The 19,527-nt window shown below is 34.9% G+C and overlaps 1 protein-coding gene across 2 annotated transcripts in view; it reads right to left on the bottom strand.

The window, feature by feature from the left end:
- Nucleotides 1-19,527, bottom strand: part of PLCB1 (phospholipase C beta 1) — a 612,038-nt gene that overhangs the window by 392,608 nt on the left and 199,903 nt on the right. For both annotated transcript variants that reach the window (XM_016137712.2, XM_016137034.2), the window contains exon 3: nucleotides 16,056-16,124. In XM_016137712.2, the coding sequence (XP_015993198.2) occupies nucleotides 16,056-16,124 (69 nt within the window). The remainder of the gene's footprint in view (nucleotides 1-16,055; nucleotides 16,125-19,527) is intronic.

Below are 19,527 nucleotides of genomic sequence, written 5' to 3'. Positions count from 1 at the left end.
ATTGGATTTTTAAATAAATGACATTGGAAAACCTAGATATCAGATCGGGACAAAAAAATGGACTTAAAAATTAAGTATAATGACAAAAGATATCAAGTTAGGAAAAGATAAAATTAGATCCATACTTCACAACATAACAGCATAAAAAGCTCCTAGATGATCTAATATTTAAATGTAAAAACATTAAACCATACTGGAAAAAAACTATGGGTAAATTTCTATATAAATTAGATATGGGAAAGACTTTCTGTGATTCAAAGTCCAAAAGGAATTTTTAAAAATATTAATAAGTTGACTACATAGAAATACAAATGAAAACTTACATGGCAAATTCAAAAGGCAAAAGACAAATGGAGATGACATTTTTGCAGCTTTGTGATAAAGAGCTAACTTAAGAGCTCTAAAAAAAATTAAGGAGAAAAACAGGCCAAATACCAAATAGAAAAGTATAAAAATATGTTTAAAAAAACTTCATAGAAATATTTATATATATGTATTTATGTATATGTGTATGTGTGTATATATATATACACGCAAAGCTCTTATACATACGAAAAGATGCTTAATTTCTTTTCTGGTAAGAACGATGCATGTTAAAACTATATTATCCCATTTCTTAACAAATTGACCAAAAAAAAAAAAAAGACCCCAAAAACTTGACAATATAACTTGTAGTAAGACTGGAGGTGAGAGGGCAAAGATCATCTTATACATTTCCAGAGGGAACAGAAAATGACAAAAACAAAATAAAACATAGCAAAAAACCTATGAAGATGAAGTTAGCAAAATAAACAATCCTCAGAATTTAGTCTGAAACTAGATCTCTGTACATGTAAGGCAGGCATACATAAAGTTTTTTTTGTTTTGTTTTGTTTCGTTTTGTTAGTTGTGGCCTCATACACACAGCAAAATAGTGGAAACAACCCAAATGCTCATCCATGGGAGACTGGCTGAATAACGGACAGTATACCACGCAGTCGAGTAAAATGCCACTGTATAAAAAGAATGAAAAAGATCCCCAGCACTGATATGGAATGGTTTCAAGGTTACATTAAGTGAAAAAGGCAAGCTGTAAAATTGTATAGATGGAATACTGAATTTTATGTAACAAAGATACGGATGTTTTATATATTTTGAAAAACTGGCATCTCAGATTACTGAGAAAAGATGAGCTTTTTATTAAATGATATGAGGAAACTGGCTAGCTCTGTGTTTTTCCTTATGTTTACAAGTAGAAACATGGGAAGGAAAAACTAGAAAGTGGGTAGGAATGGGGTGAAAGGAATATGGATGAGAGTGAGCCTTCTCTGAGTATTCATATATGTGAATATATACCACAAAATATTTACATGTTTAAAACATAAATTTAATTAAATATTAGTACTCTCTAAAATCAAATGTAACTGTAAGTAAATGAATCTAATTGTATAATAAATTAGTATAACTCTTCAGAAAATAATTAATTTTAATAAATTTGGAACCTATATTCTTAGCGAGAAATGTTCTAAGAAATAAAGAGAACTGCAAAGAAATGTTGAATTTTCTCTAGTAGATTTGTTATTAGTGGCACTAGTGTTTTTATTCAGAAATTATTTTTTGTAGGCTGTAAAAAAAAGTAAAAATGTTAATGCAGTAAGGAATCAGAATTAGTATGAGAAAAAAGAAATACATACATGAAAAGAGAGAAAGGAAGAATAAAGGACAGCATACCACTCAGTGGAGTAAAATGTTGCTGTATAAAAGAATAAAAAAAGAATCCCCAGCACTGATATGGAATGGTTTTGAGGTTACATTAGGTGAAAAAGGCAAACTGCAAAATCATGTAGATGAAATACTGAATTTTGTGTAACAAAGGTAGGTATGTTTTATATATCTTGAAAAACTGGCAAAATGATTAGTTTCCATTTTTCAAAAAATTTTTTTCTTTAAATTTCAAAAATTTTTATTGTGGTAAAATATAACTAACCTGACTTAACATTTAACCATTCTTTTAAGTACAATTGGTATACAATATTATATTAGTTATGTTAGTTTCAGATGTATAAAATAGTGATTCGACATTTTGATACCATACAATGTGATCACCCCACTAATTCTAGTACTCATCTGTCAGCATACAAATTTATCACAGTATTATTCACTATGTTCCCCTTCACCTCTACCCCGTATTCCCCTACCCCTCTCCCCTCTGTCAGCCATCCCTTTGGTCACCGTTTCTATGAGTTTACTTTTGTTTTATTTAATTTTATTGTTTGTTTTGTTTTAGGTTTCATATAAGAAAGTTTTTTGTAGTAGTTTCAGTTGCTGACAAAATTAAAGACAGATACCCTTTGCACTGCTCTCTCATCTTGTTCTTAAACTATTTTTTATGCAAACTCCCATTTTCGGTAACAGCCTTTATTCAGGACTGGCCTCTAAAAGAATTGGCTTTCTCTTCTCAGTCATACAACCAAAAGGATTTATTTAGAGCCAAGGAAGCACAATTCTTGTATTCCAATGGAGTGCTGGAATTAATAGCGTATGGAATTTTTGCCACATGTAACTAATGTCAATTAATGCCATTAAAACAGTGTGTTTTGTTAGGATTAAAAGAAATATTTTGAATGGACTTGGATTCACCATAGCCTGAATTTCTGCCTTTGAGTTAACAAGGTCATGCCTTATTAATTGCAGCAAAGATGCCACCAACAGAGTCAGATGACACTCCTGAACTTCCTGCTCCCCACTGCCTCTGTAACTATGTGGTTTTGATTATATGATTCATCATCTAACATCTTGTTGCCAGAAAAACTAGCTCAACTTGCAAATGCAAGGCATGGTTCAGCTCAACATATTAATTTTCTTTAACAACTTCATAGTTTCTTAATTCATAATCTTAAATTGGGCATAAATGTTGGTAAATTAAAAGTAGAACATTTAAGGATGTGATTAGATGATTTTCACGTTACTTGGAACTTTAAGAATTTACTTAAAGAATTTAGAATAATGTAGCAAAGTTAAGTATTGGGGGGACATAGTTACAGAACTGAGAATCGAAATATGACGTTTTCTATTTTACACACTAGAATAATAATTTACTATTTTTAATGAAACATAAGAACTCTAGCCACACTTCCATGGTATTTCAAATGCTCTATAGTGTCCTTTAAATAAATTATTTGATTTAAGAACAATCAAGTGGAACCATAAAAATTTGAGCAGCTAGCCGTAAAATTGAATATTGAGTCTAGTTTTCTATTACACAATTTATTCATTAACATACTTTCCAAAAGTTCTATCAACCACTGAAACATATGAAATATCTCACTCAATTATGTTTTTATTTTAAGTATTATAAGAGCTATTATTTTTCAAAAATACGCATTGATAATTTATCTGAAAACAATATGGATTTTTAAAATGTGTAAACCTATCTTAAGGAAAGGGAAAATTCTTAGATATTGGGGGTGAAATAGGCAGAGAAATGGCAGCTCAAACTTTGACTTAATAGAGATTATTTCTAAATGCAAATGTAGAGAATTCACAATTCCAGGTAGTCATTTATTGAAAGAGAGGCGTTCTAATCCTGCAAATCTTATCAGACAGAGAGGGTAATAGCAGGAAACTCTGAGAATGAGGTAGGAAGGAAAGAAACACAAACTCCTGTAACTAGCACAACGAAGCAAAGGATTACAGTGCAGAGGTAAAATGGATATGTGAAAATATCCTAAATTTCAGGTACCAATGTCACCTGCACTTTGTTTAAATTTTGTCTGTTTTTTTTATTCCCATGAGCAAGCTCTTAAAAAAAAAAAAAAAACAGTCAAGATATCATTACAAATGAAAACTCTGCCAGAGAGTAAAACACCTACATAATATAGAAAGCAAATATAAATATCAAAAGGAAAAAAATTGAGACTATAGATGCTGCAGCAAAGAGTCTAATTTGTCAAATAATGACCCTGACTTCAAGTCTGTTAAACATCTGCACTAATGATCTTTAGTTTTAGGGGATAACAATAACTACTACATATAAACTGCAAATTGTAAACCATACCTTATGGTCTTTAATCCTCCCAACAACCTTGAGAAACTGTATTATGAACTTAATTTTGTAGATGAGGAAATCAAGTTATGGGAAGTGGCTATGGTCATGCAGAAAACGCTAGGTGGGCCTCCACTGCAGGGCATTACATTTAAATTTCTCTCTCTCTCTCTCTCTCTCTCTCTCTCTCTCTCTCTCTCTCTCTCACACACACACACACACACACACACACACACACACACACACCCCTCAGTAAGAGAACCAGGAAGAAGCTATTTGTTTTACAAATTATTGCTCCCCAAGTAACTTCTACTCACTTTTAATTTAACTTCAGTTCAAGCTCTATCTTGATTTCAGATTTTTTCAGAAATCCAAATGTATCAATTTTACACAAGTTATAAGATATAAAGCCAAGGAAATAGATCTCCAGAAAGAATTATCAGTAGATCTGGAATTTCATCCTTATGGTACTCCATGCATTAAGCTGGCCTAGATGCCAAACCCCATTCCAGTTATTGTGGAAATTATAAAATTCTTGTGTTTTGAATGACATATTGGCAATGCTGATGGCTTTCTCTCATAAGCTCAGGTCTAAATTTAATAATAATAATAATAATAATAATAATAATAATAAGAAGAAGAAGAAGAAGAAGAAGAAGAAGAAGAAGAAGAAGGACTAATAGTAATAGTTAAAGATTAAAAATAATCAATGATATAATACAAGATAAAATTCAACTGTATATTATCAAGAAATTTTTAACTAGGAAAGATTGTTTGGGTTTAGATCATCCAAGAACTTGGTTTTTAAACATCTTTAATTAGGTATCTGCATTATTGTGGAAATAAGTCTCACTCTTAAACTGGCATTCCAGTCTCAGAATAGATTGTGACTAATTTCATAAGCAAAGACTACAGAAACATTTAACAAAGTGAATTCAGCAGAGCATTAATCCTCTGTGGTGTGCTTGATTAAAAGCCCATCATCAAGAAAGAATGGAAAAAAGCCCCAATCAACATCCAACACATCAAAAGCTCTTAGAAGTCCTGTAATAAAGAACCCCAGCATCTTCCAAACTTGCTTAGACAACATTTTTATCTCATAGCACCAGTTCACATTCCAAGGAATTCACTTAGAGAATACTAAGTTAATTGTTTTTAAATAGTATTCTCTGTCCCTGAGAGAAAATAAAGTGATCCTTCACAGGGTTATACCCATTTATGGCCAATATTAATCAGCAAATTCTTCCAGCTTCACTGGCCTTACCTGAAATCAGTAATTTTTGTATACAGATTAAAATGTCAAGAAACATCTGGTTGATTAAGTACCAAAAATCAGAGAGAAGATGTCTTGATGTGTGAGGCTGAAAAGTGAATTTCCTTACTTGTTAGATCCAATAACCCTTTTCCACAATTAAACATCAGTGATATTCTGCTTAACTAGTTTGGTTATTTCATCTCTTAGAAATCTCCATGGACATATTTTTAGAAAAATTTATTTCTCCATTAACAAAGACCTGTCAAGTAGCAAACATTTTACTATAGTATTTTGACTTTTAATTGCTACTTTCTACATAAGATCGATATTATTTCTTTGAGTATTTGAAATTTCACATTTAAATACCCAAGAATGTTAGCTATGTTTACATTAAAGAATGAAAAAAGCTATGGTGATAATACTCTTTTATCCCTCAAAATATCTACAGTTTGTCAGGTATCACATCCAAAGTCTACAATATAGAACTTTGTGTTTTTATGGTAAATGGAAGGAATTTAGGAATTTTTAGCTATTTTGCATTCGAAGGAGATAAAAATGAATTTCTAATAATAAAAGTTTATACTCTTAAATTCTTTCCACTCTACCAAATTAATATTACTAAATCGCACATTATAACTGGCAAACCTATTTCAGGTACATACATTATTTAATTCTCATAATACATGGTAGACATAAATATTACCCTTCAGTCCCAAGACTTTTTCTCCTATTACATCATGTATTAAATCACATTGTAGTTTTTCTGCTGTTCTTTTTCTGCTATTTGTCATATGATATGCCAAATTCCTTTAGAACCTAATCACCAAAAAGAAGACAGCTCAAGTAATACATATGCTTAATTACCAGACTCACTGAGTTCTAAGAAGAATAAATGAAAAAGAACCTAAAGCAGGCAAGGAATTAAATAGAAATAAGTGAGCTCCCAAAGTATATCCAAAATTATGATTTGTGTTTTGTTGCCAACCATAATGCAAAGCACTAAACAATCCTACCCAGCAGGTATTATCATTCCCACAGAGAAACTCTGAAACCATTTTGTGATCTCTCAGTTAATACATGCATTGGAAATTGATTTGGGTCTCTTTCATTCCAAAACTTGTTCTTTCATTTCAAAATAGTGCTTCAGATTTTGCTTCAACAACCACATGGTGCAAAAAAAGATGTCCACCTGTTCTTAAATAAAGATGAATTGCTCTAAAATTATTTTGATTGTAGGAAAAATCTACCTAAGTGCAAATCTGGGCAGTTTTCTAAATAAGAACTGGAAATCTTAGTACAATAAATTGCTGTGATGGTCCTGTGAGGGCAGGGGTTTGGCTGCAAAGATAAATATGCTTCGAGTTCAGTTTTCTACAGTTAACATATAAAACATAGATTTTTATAGTTAGATTTAAATACCAGAGCTACATACATTTTATTATCGAGTCCTTATAGAAACCAGATTAAAAACAAAATAAAACAAAACAAAACATGGAGAATATTTCCCTAATACAGATGGGGAAACAACTTGCTGAGTTATGTAGCTAGCTATCTGGCTTTGAGGCTTAGCCCTCTGACCAAAAGCTTGTGTATTAATGACTATACTCTATTAGGCATCTATAATGCATAAAGATACATTGGGTGCTCTGGAGTATAAAACATAAATATGAATGCGTTGATAATAAGAAAACAATGTATTCTGTAATAAAGGTACTCTGAAAAAACAATAATGTCTATTTCTGAAATGATTTCCACTACAAATTTCTATCTACTCTGACAATCATATTGAGTATAAAGAAAAAAAATGTGTTCATCTATATTACTCAATTGTGAAATAATCCTACAATGCTACTCCTTATAAAGAAGTAAATCATAAAGTTGGCTTTCTAATGTAATGAGGACATATAATTATGGTTCAATTGTGTCCCCCCAAATTCATATATAGAAGATTTAATCCTCAGAACTTCAGAATATGACTGTTTTGGGGAATAAGGTCTTTAAAGAGGTAATTAATTTAAAATGAGGTCATTAGGGTAGGCCCTGATCCAATATGATGCCCTGATAAGAGGAAATCAGGACACTGATAGATACAGAGGGACCAGGTGAAGACAAAGGGAGAAGACAGTTATCTATAATCCAAGGAGAGAAGCCTCAGAAGAATCCTGCTGATACCTTGATCTCATACTTCCAGCCTCCATTTAAGCTAGCATTCTCTTTACTTAAAATAATAGTTCTCAAACTTGGCTGATAACAGGCATCTCTGGGGAGCTTTAAAGAAATATTGGTGCTTGAATCCTCACCAGACATTTTGATTTCATTGATCCGGGTGTGGTCTAGACATCAAGATTTCAAAAGCTTCCCAAGTGCTTCTCTACATTGTATAGAACCCAAGATTGAAAACCCAGGCTTAGAGAGCAATTCATGGTGTGGACATGATTTAAAAATTAATATTAGATATATCCACAAGGTGGCGTATTATTGCGTTTCAAAGAATTAAAATTGAGAAATATTTTCAAAACTCAATTGTGTGCCAGGGCATGTAGAACAAATTGGATTTAGATTGAAGTTATATCAGATAGAAGCACTAATAAACAAGTCACAACATTCTAAAAAGACCTAAGGTTTAGTTAACTGGTATTACCAATCCGGTCTTAAACAAGGAGTCTACTCTGGCTAAAAATGAGAATGCATCAGCTGCCATGTCTTTCACCTACTATCACCCTTTGGAAGAACTGTGGCCTCCGCCTTCTCTCTCTACAACCATTCAGGGACCTTTTGAACTCTTTGGCCAGTAGGATACTAAGACAGATGCTTACTATTGTAAAAAATGTAGAATCTTCATTCAGCCACACACATGGTCAGTGCATTGTATTTTACAGATGGGCTCACATATACACTAAGCAATATGGGCACTGCTCAAATGCTCAAATTTAATTGTCGATAAGAGATACACCAATCACTTCTCAAATTTGGGAATTTATACAAGCATCCCAGAAAAGACTTAGCCTATCTGTGATTGCTTTAAAAAAAGAAATAAAAAGCTTTTAACCATTAGAGAAGATATTCTATACATTAATGGTAGCTTTAAAAATCTTCTCTTGTTCACTACTGAATGGCCATGAAGGCTAGAGGCAGGTAGATAAGGCAGAAGAGTTTTAAAGGCAAATATCTACACAAAAGAGTTTTAAAGGCAAATATCTACCAAGAGAACCATTCCATAACCCCCTCTGAATCCTGATATTTCTGCTACCACATCTCTGACTAGTTATATAAAGATTTTTGTTTCCAAGGAAACCACTGACATCTATGGAATTTAATGAACATAAAAAAGGAACTATGCCATACAATTTACATCTGGAGATTAATGTGAATAGCTAGCTGTCAAAACCATCACACACACACATAATTCTGTGAATTTTTAACCCTATTTTTCTCTACTTTGTAAAGATGTAAATAAACACATATTTATGGAAACAAAATGACCAGGAAAAAAAAAAAAGCCCAAAAGGCAACTATTGCACCAAGTCAGGTAAATTAAGAAATACTTGGAAGCAAGAATATGGGCCAAAGGTAGGTTTCTTTAGCAATTGATTGAAAAAAAAAAAAAAAAAAAACAGAAAGCTTTATTTTGCTTTTTAAAGGGTTTTCTTCATCTTTCCTAAACCTCAAATATCTACCTACATCAAATTTTATGACTGTGTTTCACCCCATGGTGAAATCTGCACAAAATCAGGAAAATACTTTTTGATCAGAAAAGGGGCACAATAAATAAAATAATTTCAACTCCAGGCCACATGGATGACTTGTTGAAACCACTGTTGTATAACTTCCAGATAACAGTTCATTGTGTGATTTACATATTGGCATCCAGATTCTATGAGAAGCTATTTGAGATTTGACAATGCTAAAATAAACAGCCTATTTTGAATATTAATAAGAAATGCTGATAATATAGAGGAAATTTTAAAGCACATATAAAATGGTATCTTCAGTTAAGTTACAAAAAATAAAATAAAATAAATAAAATAAAATAAAAATAAAATAAAATAAAATAAAATAAAATAAAATAAAATAAAATAACACCTAGAAGGAGATTCCACCTTTTTACCCAAATGACTATTCTCTCCCTCATGAAATACTTTTTAAGGTGCTCATAATATTCTTCCTTCTGCTTCTTCTCCCTCCTCATTGGTTGCTCATTCTCACTTCCTTCCTTCTTTCTTAATTGTGGTAAAGTACACACACCATAAAATTTACCATTTTAATGATTGTCAAATGTACAATTTGGTGGCATTAAGTAAATTTACATTGTTTTGCAACCATCACCACCATTCATCTCCAGGACTTTTTCATCTTCTCAGACCAAAATTCTGTATCCATTAAACAATAACTTCCCAGTTTCCCTTACCCAGCCCAAGGAAACTGTCGATTTACTTTCTGTCTCTATAAATTTACTACTCTAGGTATCTCATAAGTGACATATAATATTTGACATTTTGTATCTGATTTATTTCAGTTAGCATATTATTTTCAAGGTTTATCCACGTTGAAGCCTATATCAAAATTTCATTCCTTTTTCAAGGCTGAATAACATTCTATTGTTTGTATACAGTATATTTTGTATATCTATTCATCTATTGATGGACGTTTGGATTGTTTCTACCTTTCAGCTGTTGTGAGTAATGTCACTCTGAATATTGATGTACTACAAGTATCTCTTCGAGGTCTCTGCTTTCAATTCTTTTGGGTATATTCCATTCTCAGTCTCTTTTACTGGTTCCTCCTCACCTTCTCAAAGTCTACATGGATGTCCCAGGGTTTAACCATCAGACCTCTTTCTTTTACACCTACACATTCCCTAGGTGATCTCACTTGACTTTGGGCTTTAAATAATCAAAGTTTTAACTTAATGGCCAACATTTCTCCTGAACACCAAATTTGTATATCCAAATATGACATCATCAGGTACAAGTCTAGTAGACATCTCAAACTTTAAATACCAAACTGAATTTTTCTTTTTTAATTGTGCTTCTTCCTTCTCATCTCAGGATATAGCAACACAATTTCCCACTTTCCCAGGTTGAAACACTGACAGTTGTTCTTGATTCCTTTCTTTTTCTCATGTCTAACATCTAATGCGTTAACAAACCCTATGGTTCTACCTTCAAAACATACTCAAATTCTGAAATATTTTTCTACACTTCTTGATCATCATCGACACTGCCCAGAGTATTTGTAACAGCCATTCAGTTGGTCTTCCTTCCATTTCCTTTCTCCTCTGTGGTCTACCCTTAACGCTGGGGCCAATGACGCTTTAAAACTAAAGTCAGATCTTGTCACTTCCCTGCTCAGAAATTTCAGATGCTCATTTCCCTCAGAGGAAAAGCCAATGTCATTAGCGTGGCCTATGAAGCCCCGAATCGTGCAGCCCCTGGTTACCTGACTTCATCCTTTTCTTGAACTCCATTGTAGCCACATTAGCCTCCTTGCTATTTCTCAAATATGTCAGGCATGTTCCTACCTCAGGGCCTTTGTTCTTGCTGTGCCCTCTGCCCAGAATGCTCCTCCCTCCTTTAATTCAGATTTCTGTTTATATGACCTCATCTTATCAAGAGAACTTACTTCACTATAGCTCCGAAAACCTGCAAGCCTCTTCACCACCCTTGGTCAATGGTCTCTGTACTGCTTTATTCCTCTCAGTGGGACTTATTTGTTATTGCTTTCTCCCACTCAGAGGGGTACTGGAGCTCACTGGAGCTCACTGGAGCTCACTCGAAGGGCTAGAGGCTGTGGTATACATTGCTTTCCAACTCCATTCAATGACGTCATGTTGTGGCTTGAAACCTAAAAGGCTGATAATATTTACCCAAAGGAAATGAGGAAATGCAACAAATCAGGGATTTAATTTCTTTTCTTCTTCTTCTTCTTCTTCTTCTTCTTCTTCTTCTTCTTCTTCTTGTTTTTTGTTTTTTGTTTTTTTGAAAAGCCAGTTTACCAGCACCACCAGTTCTCCACTCCTAAACAGAATGTTATATGAGAGCAGTGTTGTTGGTTTTTGTTTGTTTGTTGCTATTTTCCCAGTGCCTAGACCTGTGCCTGACCAAAAATAAAAAAAATACAAAAATAAAAAGGCACTCAGTGACTATTTGTAAAATCAATAAAGGATGAAATTTAAAAGCCATCATTTTCATACTGGGCTTAGGAAAAAAACTAATCAATTTTTAAAATTTAATTTTTCTCTAACCTACCTTATGTGATTCCAGTGATACTATATACTGCCTAGAATTTAACTGTGACCTGGATATTTACAAGCAATCTGCAAATTAACATCACACATCTGAATTAAATTGTCCTTTACCAATAGAATGAATGAATGGTCAGCTAAGCACATGAAAAAGTGTCCTTTGCACAAAACACAGTTTGAAAATAAAACTATAGAAATATCTTTCAGTGATATTGCTGCATGCATTATCAAGAGTTGAATGTTGGCAGCACAGAGTTTCATGTACTAAAACCTGGGAGAGCCTCTAGCAATGGAATCGCTCCCTCTGGGCCCAAAGCAATCCTGGAACTGTTTCCAAGAAGCCATGAGCAAAGTTTGACATGTCTTTCTTTCTTCCCTCCTTTCCTTTTTGTTTGTTTGTTTATTGCTATAGCACCTTACCTTGGTTAGAATGTGACCTGACTTTTTTTTTTTTAAGTTCACCTAATTTCTATGACCAAGGTAAGAAGTTTTGAGTTATATAAATCAGCTGGACATCAAATTTATAATCTGTAAAATGGAGCGCCTTGGCTTAACTAACTTCTAATTTTCGTTGGAATCAAGGGTTCACAAAACTTTATACACCTGAAGCCGTGTGCCCCCACTTACCCAATTTCAAAGAAGGAAGTAGAGGCACAGACAAAGAAAAACTTCCTTAAGCTAGTTTATGGCAGAGCTGGCACTGAACCCATATGTTGCCTTTTCTAGTCCCGTCTACTTTTCACTATACCTAAGGATGAAATACTTCCTAAGAATCTTGAGAATAAGGAAATTATTCTTTTTAGTAGCATCTCTGAAACCTTTCTGACATAGCCCGTAGTAAAAAATACTCTTTATGTTGTGACCCAGAACTCAAACTTGCTCTGTATAACACACTGATATTTTTCATTCTCATTAGGTCTGTTTCATTTTAGTAATTCTGCACAGGAGCCACTAAATTGATCTGTGGGGGTCAGGAATCACTAGTAGATCAGAGACCACAGTGATAAACACTCTTTATAAAAGCAAAGATCCTTTCGAAATGAAGATCTAGAGGATACATGTCTATAGCACAGAAAGATGAAAATACCAAAGCACCTTGCCCTTACATGTGCTTCAAAACCCAAGAGGGAGGATGGGAGAGACAGCAAGAAAGGAAACATAAATACATTTTAGATTTCAAAGGATACGATTTTTTTTTCACTTCTAGCTTTTACATTGAATAAAAATCTCCCAGTTTCTCTCTCTTTTTTTTTTTTTTTTAATTTGAGAAATTTAAAAACTGGTCATTTGAACAAAGGCTGTACACCAAAACGCATATCTGGAATTGTACATATTATGTTGAGAGTTGGCATTCAAAATTCATTAACAGAGTAACACATAAAAACTTTTCCATTTCTTACAAATGCCATTTCAAATCACAGCGGGCAAAGAAAACAGTTCATCTTCAACTAGATTGTGAATTTTCATGTAATGAGATGCGGTGAAACACAAAAATAACATGACTACACAGATAAATATTTGAGGGGTGGCTGGGTATTTTGATAAATAATATCTGCTCCACGAATGCTCTTCCTTTATGGTCTATAAACCCCCACAGAAAGTCTTCCACTCAATCCATCTTCATGTTACATCGCCTTTCTGTCCTAACTTTTCAAGCTTTTCTCATTCCATACTGATATTTTTACATTTTTCAATCTCCTACTCTTAGTCCTGCTGTTTCATTCCAGTGGACTCAATGGTCTTCTCTTATTTAGAAGTTCTCCTCTTCCCTGTCATGGGTCCTTCTACAAGGTAATTATAAGGAAATCATTCTGGAATACTGGAGAGGCACCTGCCATACGGAAGTACTCTGGGATCTGCCAGGGATGGCATGCAGAGGATGGACCCCGGAGGTCCTGAGGAAAGAAGGGGATCCCTTCCAGCACCTTGGAAGCCAGACTGCTGAGAGAAAGAGGCTCCTATTCCTTGGTGACATTTTTCGAACAGCTGAATGAGACTTTACCTGAACTAGGTACTTCCATTGAAATTTTCAATACATTCCAATCATTTTTAATAAATTATATTTTTATTTACCCAGTTAAACTAGGGTTTTCTTTTTATAACTTAAAAAATGTTTAAACTGATATGATTATCAACTTCTTTCTCGCCTATTAATCCACGAGGCCCCTTTCAGCCAAGCCCCTTGTCTAATCTCTCTTTTCAAACAATTTCTAAATTAATGAACAAAATGAAAACCAACTTCCTGCAAATCTGACAGGAAATTTTTCATAATTATGAATACAAAAATAACGATGATGATACCAACAATAGTGGTTAATATTTAGTGAGGGCTTATTATATAACAGTGATAAGTTAAAGCAGCGGTGCTCAAATTTTGCTGCAAATTTACTTTTCAAAAGGTAAATGTAGCATGTCCATGCCACACCTGTAGCAATTAGGTTCTTGTGGCACCAGAATTTCTGGGAGTAGCAAACAGACATCAGCATTTTTTAAAGGTCTTCAGGTGATTCCATAAGCAGTTAAATTTGAGAACTCTGCTAAAGATTTGCTAATGAATTATTTTATTAATTCCTATAGCAATGATGTGATGTACTTATTCATCACCATTATTAATGTTATTATTATTTAGTGGTAGTAGTAGTGGTAGTAGTAGTAGTAGCATCACCACTTAGCCAATGAGGAAGAAATCTGAGTCTCAAAAGTTCACACACATAATATGCTACAGAACCCAGTTTTGAAAATATTAAATTAAATTGAGGTTCTTGAACACCAGCAAGGAATAGAAGGGGGAAAAAGCCAAGAACATGGATAATCCACAGAGAAAGCAATCTCTGATTAAAAAAAAAAAAAGTAAAAGCCAGAATATTCTGAGTATATAAGTCTGTCCTCAAGAGAAGCATTTTAAGATCTAATAGTGGTTTATCAGCTGAGCACAGTACAGTCCCCAGTTCTGTTCATTTATCACCATTCCATAGACATTTATCAAACCACATCCATAAATGAAACACTTAACTGATCAGCAGGCTGTGTATTGCAATCATAAAGAAGATCAAGCCTGAAAAAAACTCTCCATGTACAGAGAAAATGACTGACTCACAATGCCTGGGAATAAGGGGAGGTCTGGTACAGTGTAGGTAAACGTCTTTAACAAATATTGATAATGAAATTTCAAGTTAGGATGACAAACTTGGCATTAAAAGGCAAACTTTAGTACTATGTTATCAATATACTTCTTGAAACATGAAACTTGGCTCAAATATTGTTGAGAGAAGAAGAAAATATTCTTTCCTACACCAAAAACTGTGAACAATTTTGATTCCTCAACAAAGCATTAATAATAATAAGCCTGATAAGAAATTGAAAAACCAATCTATTAAAATTCCATTATATTAAGAGATTAATGTAAATAATAGACTGCTTTCACATGAAACACCTATAATAACCGTCTTGCAAATAATTTTGATTTTTCTTTCTTTTTCTTTTCAACATTATCTTGTATATCATTTTAACACCTTCAGCATCAAAAGCAGTATTTGGGTGTTTGCTTTACTGCTGAATTTGCCCAACAATGACTGCACTGTTATGTATCTGAAGAATAATAATTCCGGATGACTTTTTTTCTTCCTGCATCTCCACAGCAACCAATAATCTTTGACATCAAGAAAGTATTATGACTCTTAAAGAATAAAACAAAAGTTGCAGGCAGAGACTCAAAAGAAAATCACTAGTTTTATATCAATTACGAAAAGAGGAAAGAGCTCCTGCATGGCACCTATACTTCCCTATTTGCTAATATTCTCTGCTAGAAGGAAGTATTTAAAGTACTAAATTTTAAAACAATAGAAAGTGATTTCCCACATCCTGCTACTATATACCACCGATAATCTAAGTTAAAAAATATATGCACGTCCCTTATTAAACATTTTAAAACAATCTTCAAAAAACAAGCTGCAAACACTGCTTTGAATATTTCTTCAGTACATTTTTCAAACCAAAGCAAATTGACATTCCACACAACTGATCTCAAAGTTTCCCAGTCTTCACTAGTAACATGTATAAAAACAAGTCTTATACCATTTTGGCTTCATGGATGGAACAATTTCAATTGCAAAGCATTTGAGGGATAAGGTCTTGTTTATCACATCCGAAAGGTTAATACATTTATGCTTATGAGACTCAATGATTTTGCAAAGAATTTCAAGCATATTTTAATGATTTAGAATTATCCAATAACTTTAGCATTGTTGTTGTTGTTGTTGTTGTTGTTGTTGTTTCCAAACAAAAATAAAATCAGAGGGCAAAATGCAAGCCTCTATATCCAACTGCCTATATATTTATTTGTTCATTGTTTCAATCTTTTAACAAAAATGGAAGTGTTCAAGTCATACTGGCTTCTGGAAGGACTGGCTGTTTTATTGTGTTTTACAACACCTACAACAGAGAAATTTTAATTGGGGGCAATTAATTGATACCATGTCACAGCTAAATAATCAAGGCAGCATCTGGTGCAGGCACAATGCTCTGCTTCCTACCTTGGGAGCTCTGGCATGTTTCCCACATCTGGCATCCTTGACAAGGCTGAGATCTAATAGCTCCGTCTCCTGGAAGGCAAACGCATAAAATTGTTAAGCATCTACATAGATCTCTCTTCTCTGTTTTAAATTGTTGACATCACTTTTAAAAATAATATTATCTTAAGACCTGCCTGAAGATGTCTCTGCAGTTGGGACACTTTTCCTCTTACATCATTGATTAATTGAATTGGAATTAAAAAAAAAAAAAAGCAGACTGCTAACTTCTCAGTTTAATCTACATTCTAACACATTTCATAAGTAGTATGATATGTGTGGTTTGGGTTCCCAGTCTATCCTACAAGTCATTCTTAAGTCATGATAAAGCAGGCCTTCCTGCTCACCTGTTGAAAATAATCCTGAGAATCAGCAAGGTTATGTGAATGAGGGTGGGAGATTAGGGAGAAAGGGTGGAAGGTATTGCTCCTATCAGCTCACAGAATGCCCAGCTCACTTAGCCAAGGTAAAGAGAAGGATCTACCTTCCCTACTCACCCTCTACCCAAGCCTTTTGCACACATACCTTATACTCTGATCTTTTCATTTATTTCTAATGCAGTTTTGAACAACTGTAATATGCAAGTTACTTCAGAGTAGAAGACATATAAAACACAATCACTTCTCTGGATGGATTTGCCATCAAATAGGAGACTAAGAAATGTATATGTGTAAGACTAGGGAGTGTTAATGCTCAACTTAAAGTTAATTTCTATGGGGATCAACAGAGAAAAGAGAGTTTTTCCCCTAGGGGCTCAGAGAAAAGTCCACGGAGAAATTACTGAGTATGGAGAAAAGAAGTAGAGAGGGAGGGGTCTCATCCCCAGTTGGAGGGCACGATATAAGCAAATATTCAGAAAAAAAAAAAAGGGACCAGAGGTTTGGGTAGAACCTCGAGGTATTAGTGACCATTAGTTGTTTAGAGAAGGAGAACATTGCAAGAGAAGGGGGTAGGGAGGAAAAGAGTAAGGAGGCACCCAGGAGTAAGAAATAGCACAAGAAAAGGCATCATAGCAGTTCAAAAGGGGAGTTTCATGGGCGGCATTCAGTATTCCATTACTGGGGCACAGAACATACAAAGAGAGATATGGGTGAAAGGATGGAAACCCTGAAAGTCAGGCTTAGGACACTGAGCCATCACACACGTCACTGAGTGAACTCTATCACCAGCCAGATGGGACTGTGGGAGAATGAACAAAGTCATCTTAAAGTGACTGTGATTTCTAGACAATGTGCTAATGAATAAAAGCATCTACTCTCCTTCTCCCAGCAAGAGACATTGCATCATAATTCAGCCACTCATAGACCCTCTGGACAAGAATGGCTATCTATAACTTCTCATAGGCCCCAATGTCCCAAAATACTGGCAGCTTGGGATCCCAGACAACTTCAAAAACTGCCACCAATTTCAAATGTTTGGTGCAAAATGGTCTGATTATTTTACTGTGCCTAAGGTTGATCTCATAATTGCAGTACAATAATGGTCAAATAGGATGTGATGTCCCTCCACTGGGATGCAAACCCACACGGCAAGTCCGACAGAACCTCTTGGTGGGCTGAAGGAAAGACAGGAAACAGTGCCTTCACTTCATTTGCTCACCATGGCCTTGTAAGTTAGCTTTTCCCCATTTTACCAGATTCTTTAACCCATTCTCTTTTGTATGTGACTGTGTGGAAATCCTCCCAAACCCTAAAGTGTGACAGGCAGCAACCTAGCAAGGACCTTGCAAGACAGAGTAACTGGTACCACACTTTCTACAATACTGAAGGTCACCAATGAGAAAAGACTATCAATCGCAGGACTCAATACTTCACCTAGGCAAATGCATAATAAAGCCCTTAGATATGAGAAGGTGGAGCATCTGGCCCCGGTTTCTATACCTCCACATCAATGACAACCAAAAAAATTGTCGGAAGAGGAGAAACAGGAGGAGAATCAAGCTTGAAAAAGCTTAATCTAGAAGATCATGACCAAATGGAAACTTGAGACAGAAGAGAACAAATGAAGGCACGGTGTGAGGAGAAAGAAAGATGACTGCCCTCAGGCGCCCTCCGGACACCCTGAGCAATTTCCCAGCTGAAGTGAGTCAGCACTTCTCCCCTTCCGTAACCACGTGCCGGGGGACGCATGCGCGAGCTTCTGGCAGTGAGCCGCTACTGTTAACCTGTGTATAAATGGCGCATCTACCCTGCAAGTCTGGATGTGACCTTGCTGGAATAAAGAGCTGTGTCACCGTTGACTACGGCTCCCTGCATTTTCTTCCAATTGCCAGAGCCTCGTATCCCTTACCTCCGTACTCCCAATCTGCAGCAGCACACAGGGATGTTAGAAAGAAAGATGAGTCATAATATGGTGGTAGAATTGAGAAAAAGAAGGAGAGAAGCCATAAACAACTCTAGGATTTCCATGTTCCTCACTGAGACTCAGAAGTTTGGGCAAAATAATAGTGCATTATGGAGATGCTGGTTTGAGAGGTTTGTCCAAGTAGAAATGCCACTTATTAGTTCACTTGAGCATTATTTATCAAATGCTGCGATGTGTCAGGTATGGGTTAGTTGCTGAGAAATGACACCAAAAAACACAAAGGTCAAATACCTGTTCTGAGGAGTACATGCACCAAACTAATTATTATACTCTGACAGGAGACATCTCAAAGTGCACTGCAGACATGGGCTACAGTGGGCTCTGGCATCTTTTCAGCCAATCCATAAGAATTAGAAGGAGTTTGCCAGCCTTATAATTCTGTGTGTTTGTGGGTGGGAAGTGTCCAGGGAGAGGAAACAGCACGTGCAAATGCACAGAAGCAGGAATTGTGTGCAGAAAACTACAAGTCACTCAGTATACACAGCAGAGATAATGAAGAGTTAACACAATCACTCCGGGACTTAGCAGTTGTTTCTTGCCTATCCTCTTTATGATTATTCATAAAACACTGACATTTATGTTTGATGCACTTTTCATATATATTGCAAGATGTTTTACATATATGTAAAATAAATATCACACAGAAACAATACACTTACCTAATTTTATAGCAACATTTTCTATTCAAGGAAATTCCTCCCAGTTGAACAAATAATAGACTTAAGCTTTATTTGTTTGTTTATACACATAAAGCCCAAATTGAGTTCACGTAGAACTAGATCTTAGCAGGCATCATTATATAGACTTTTATATTACAGATAATGAACGCTGTTTTCTACTTTCAGCTCAAGAGGAAATGTTCATTCCCCAAGTCACAGAGGGGTAGTTAATGCCAGCTGCCCTGGGGATTCATTTCAATACCAGAGCGACTAAGAAACTCTCACCAGCGTGTAAAATTGTGTGTGCAGGAAAACTACCGCAGGGCACTCTCAGTGTGGGTAATGTGGCATGGGAAAGACCCAGGTGGAAAATCTGTCCACGGATGCGTTCGGCTAGAAAGCGATGATTAAAT

Source organism: Rousettus aegyptiacus, unplaced genomic scaffold, assembly GCF_014176215.1.
Source record: "Rousettus aegyptiacus isolate mRouAeg1 unplaced genomic scaffold, mRouAeg1.p scaffold_m13_p_12, whole genome shotgun sequence".
Classification (NCBI taxonomy): Eukaryota; Metazoa; Chordata; class Mammalia; order Chiroptera; family Pteropodidae; genus Rousettus; species Rousettus aegyptiacus.
This window is presented reverse-complemented; position numbering and strand designations above follow the sequence as displayed.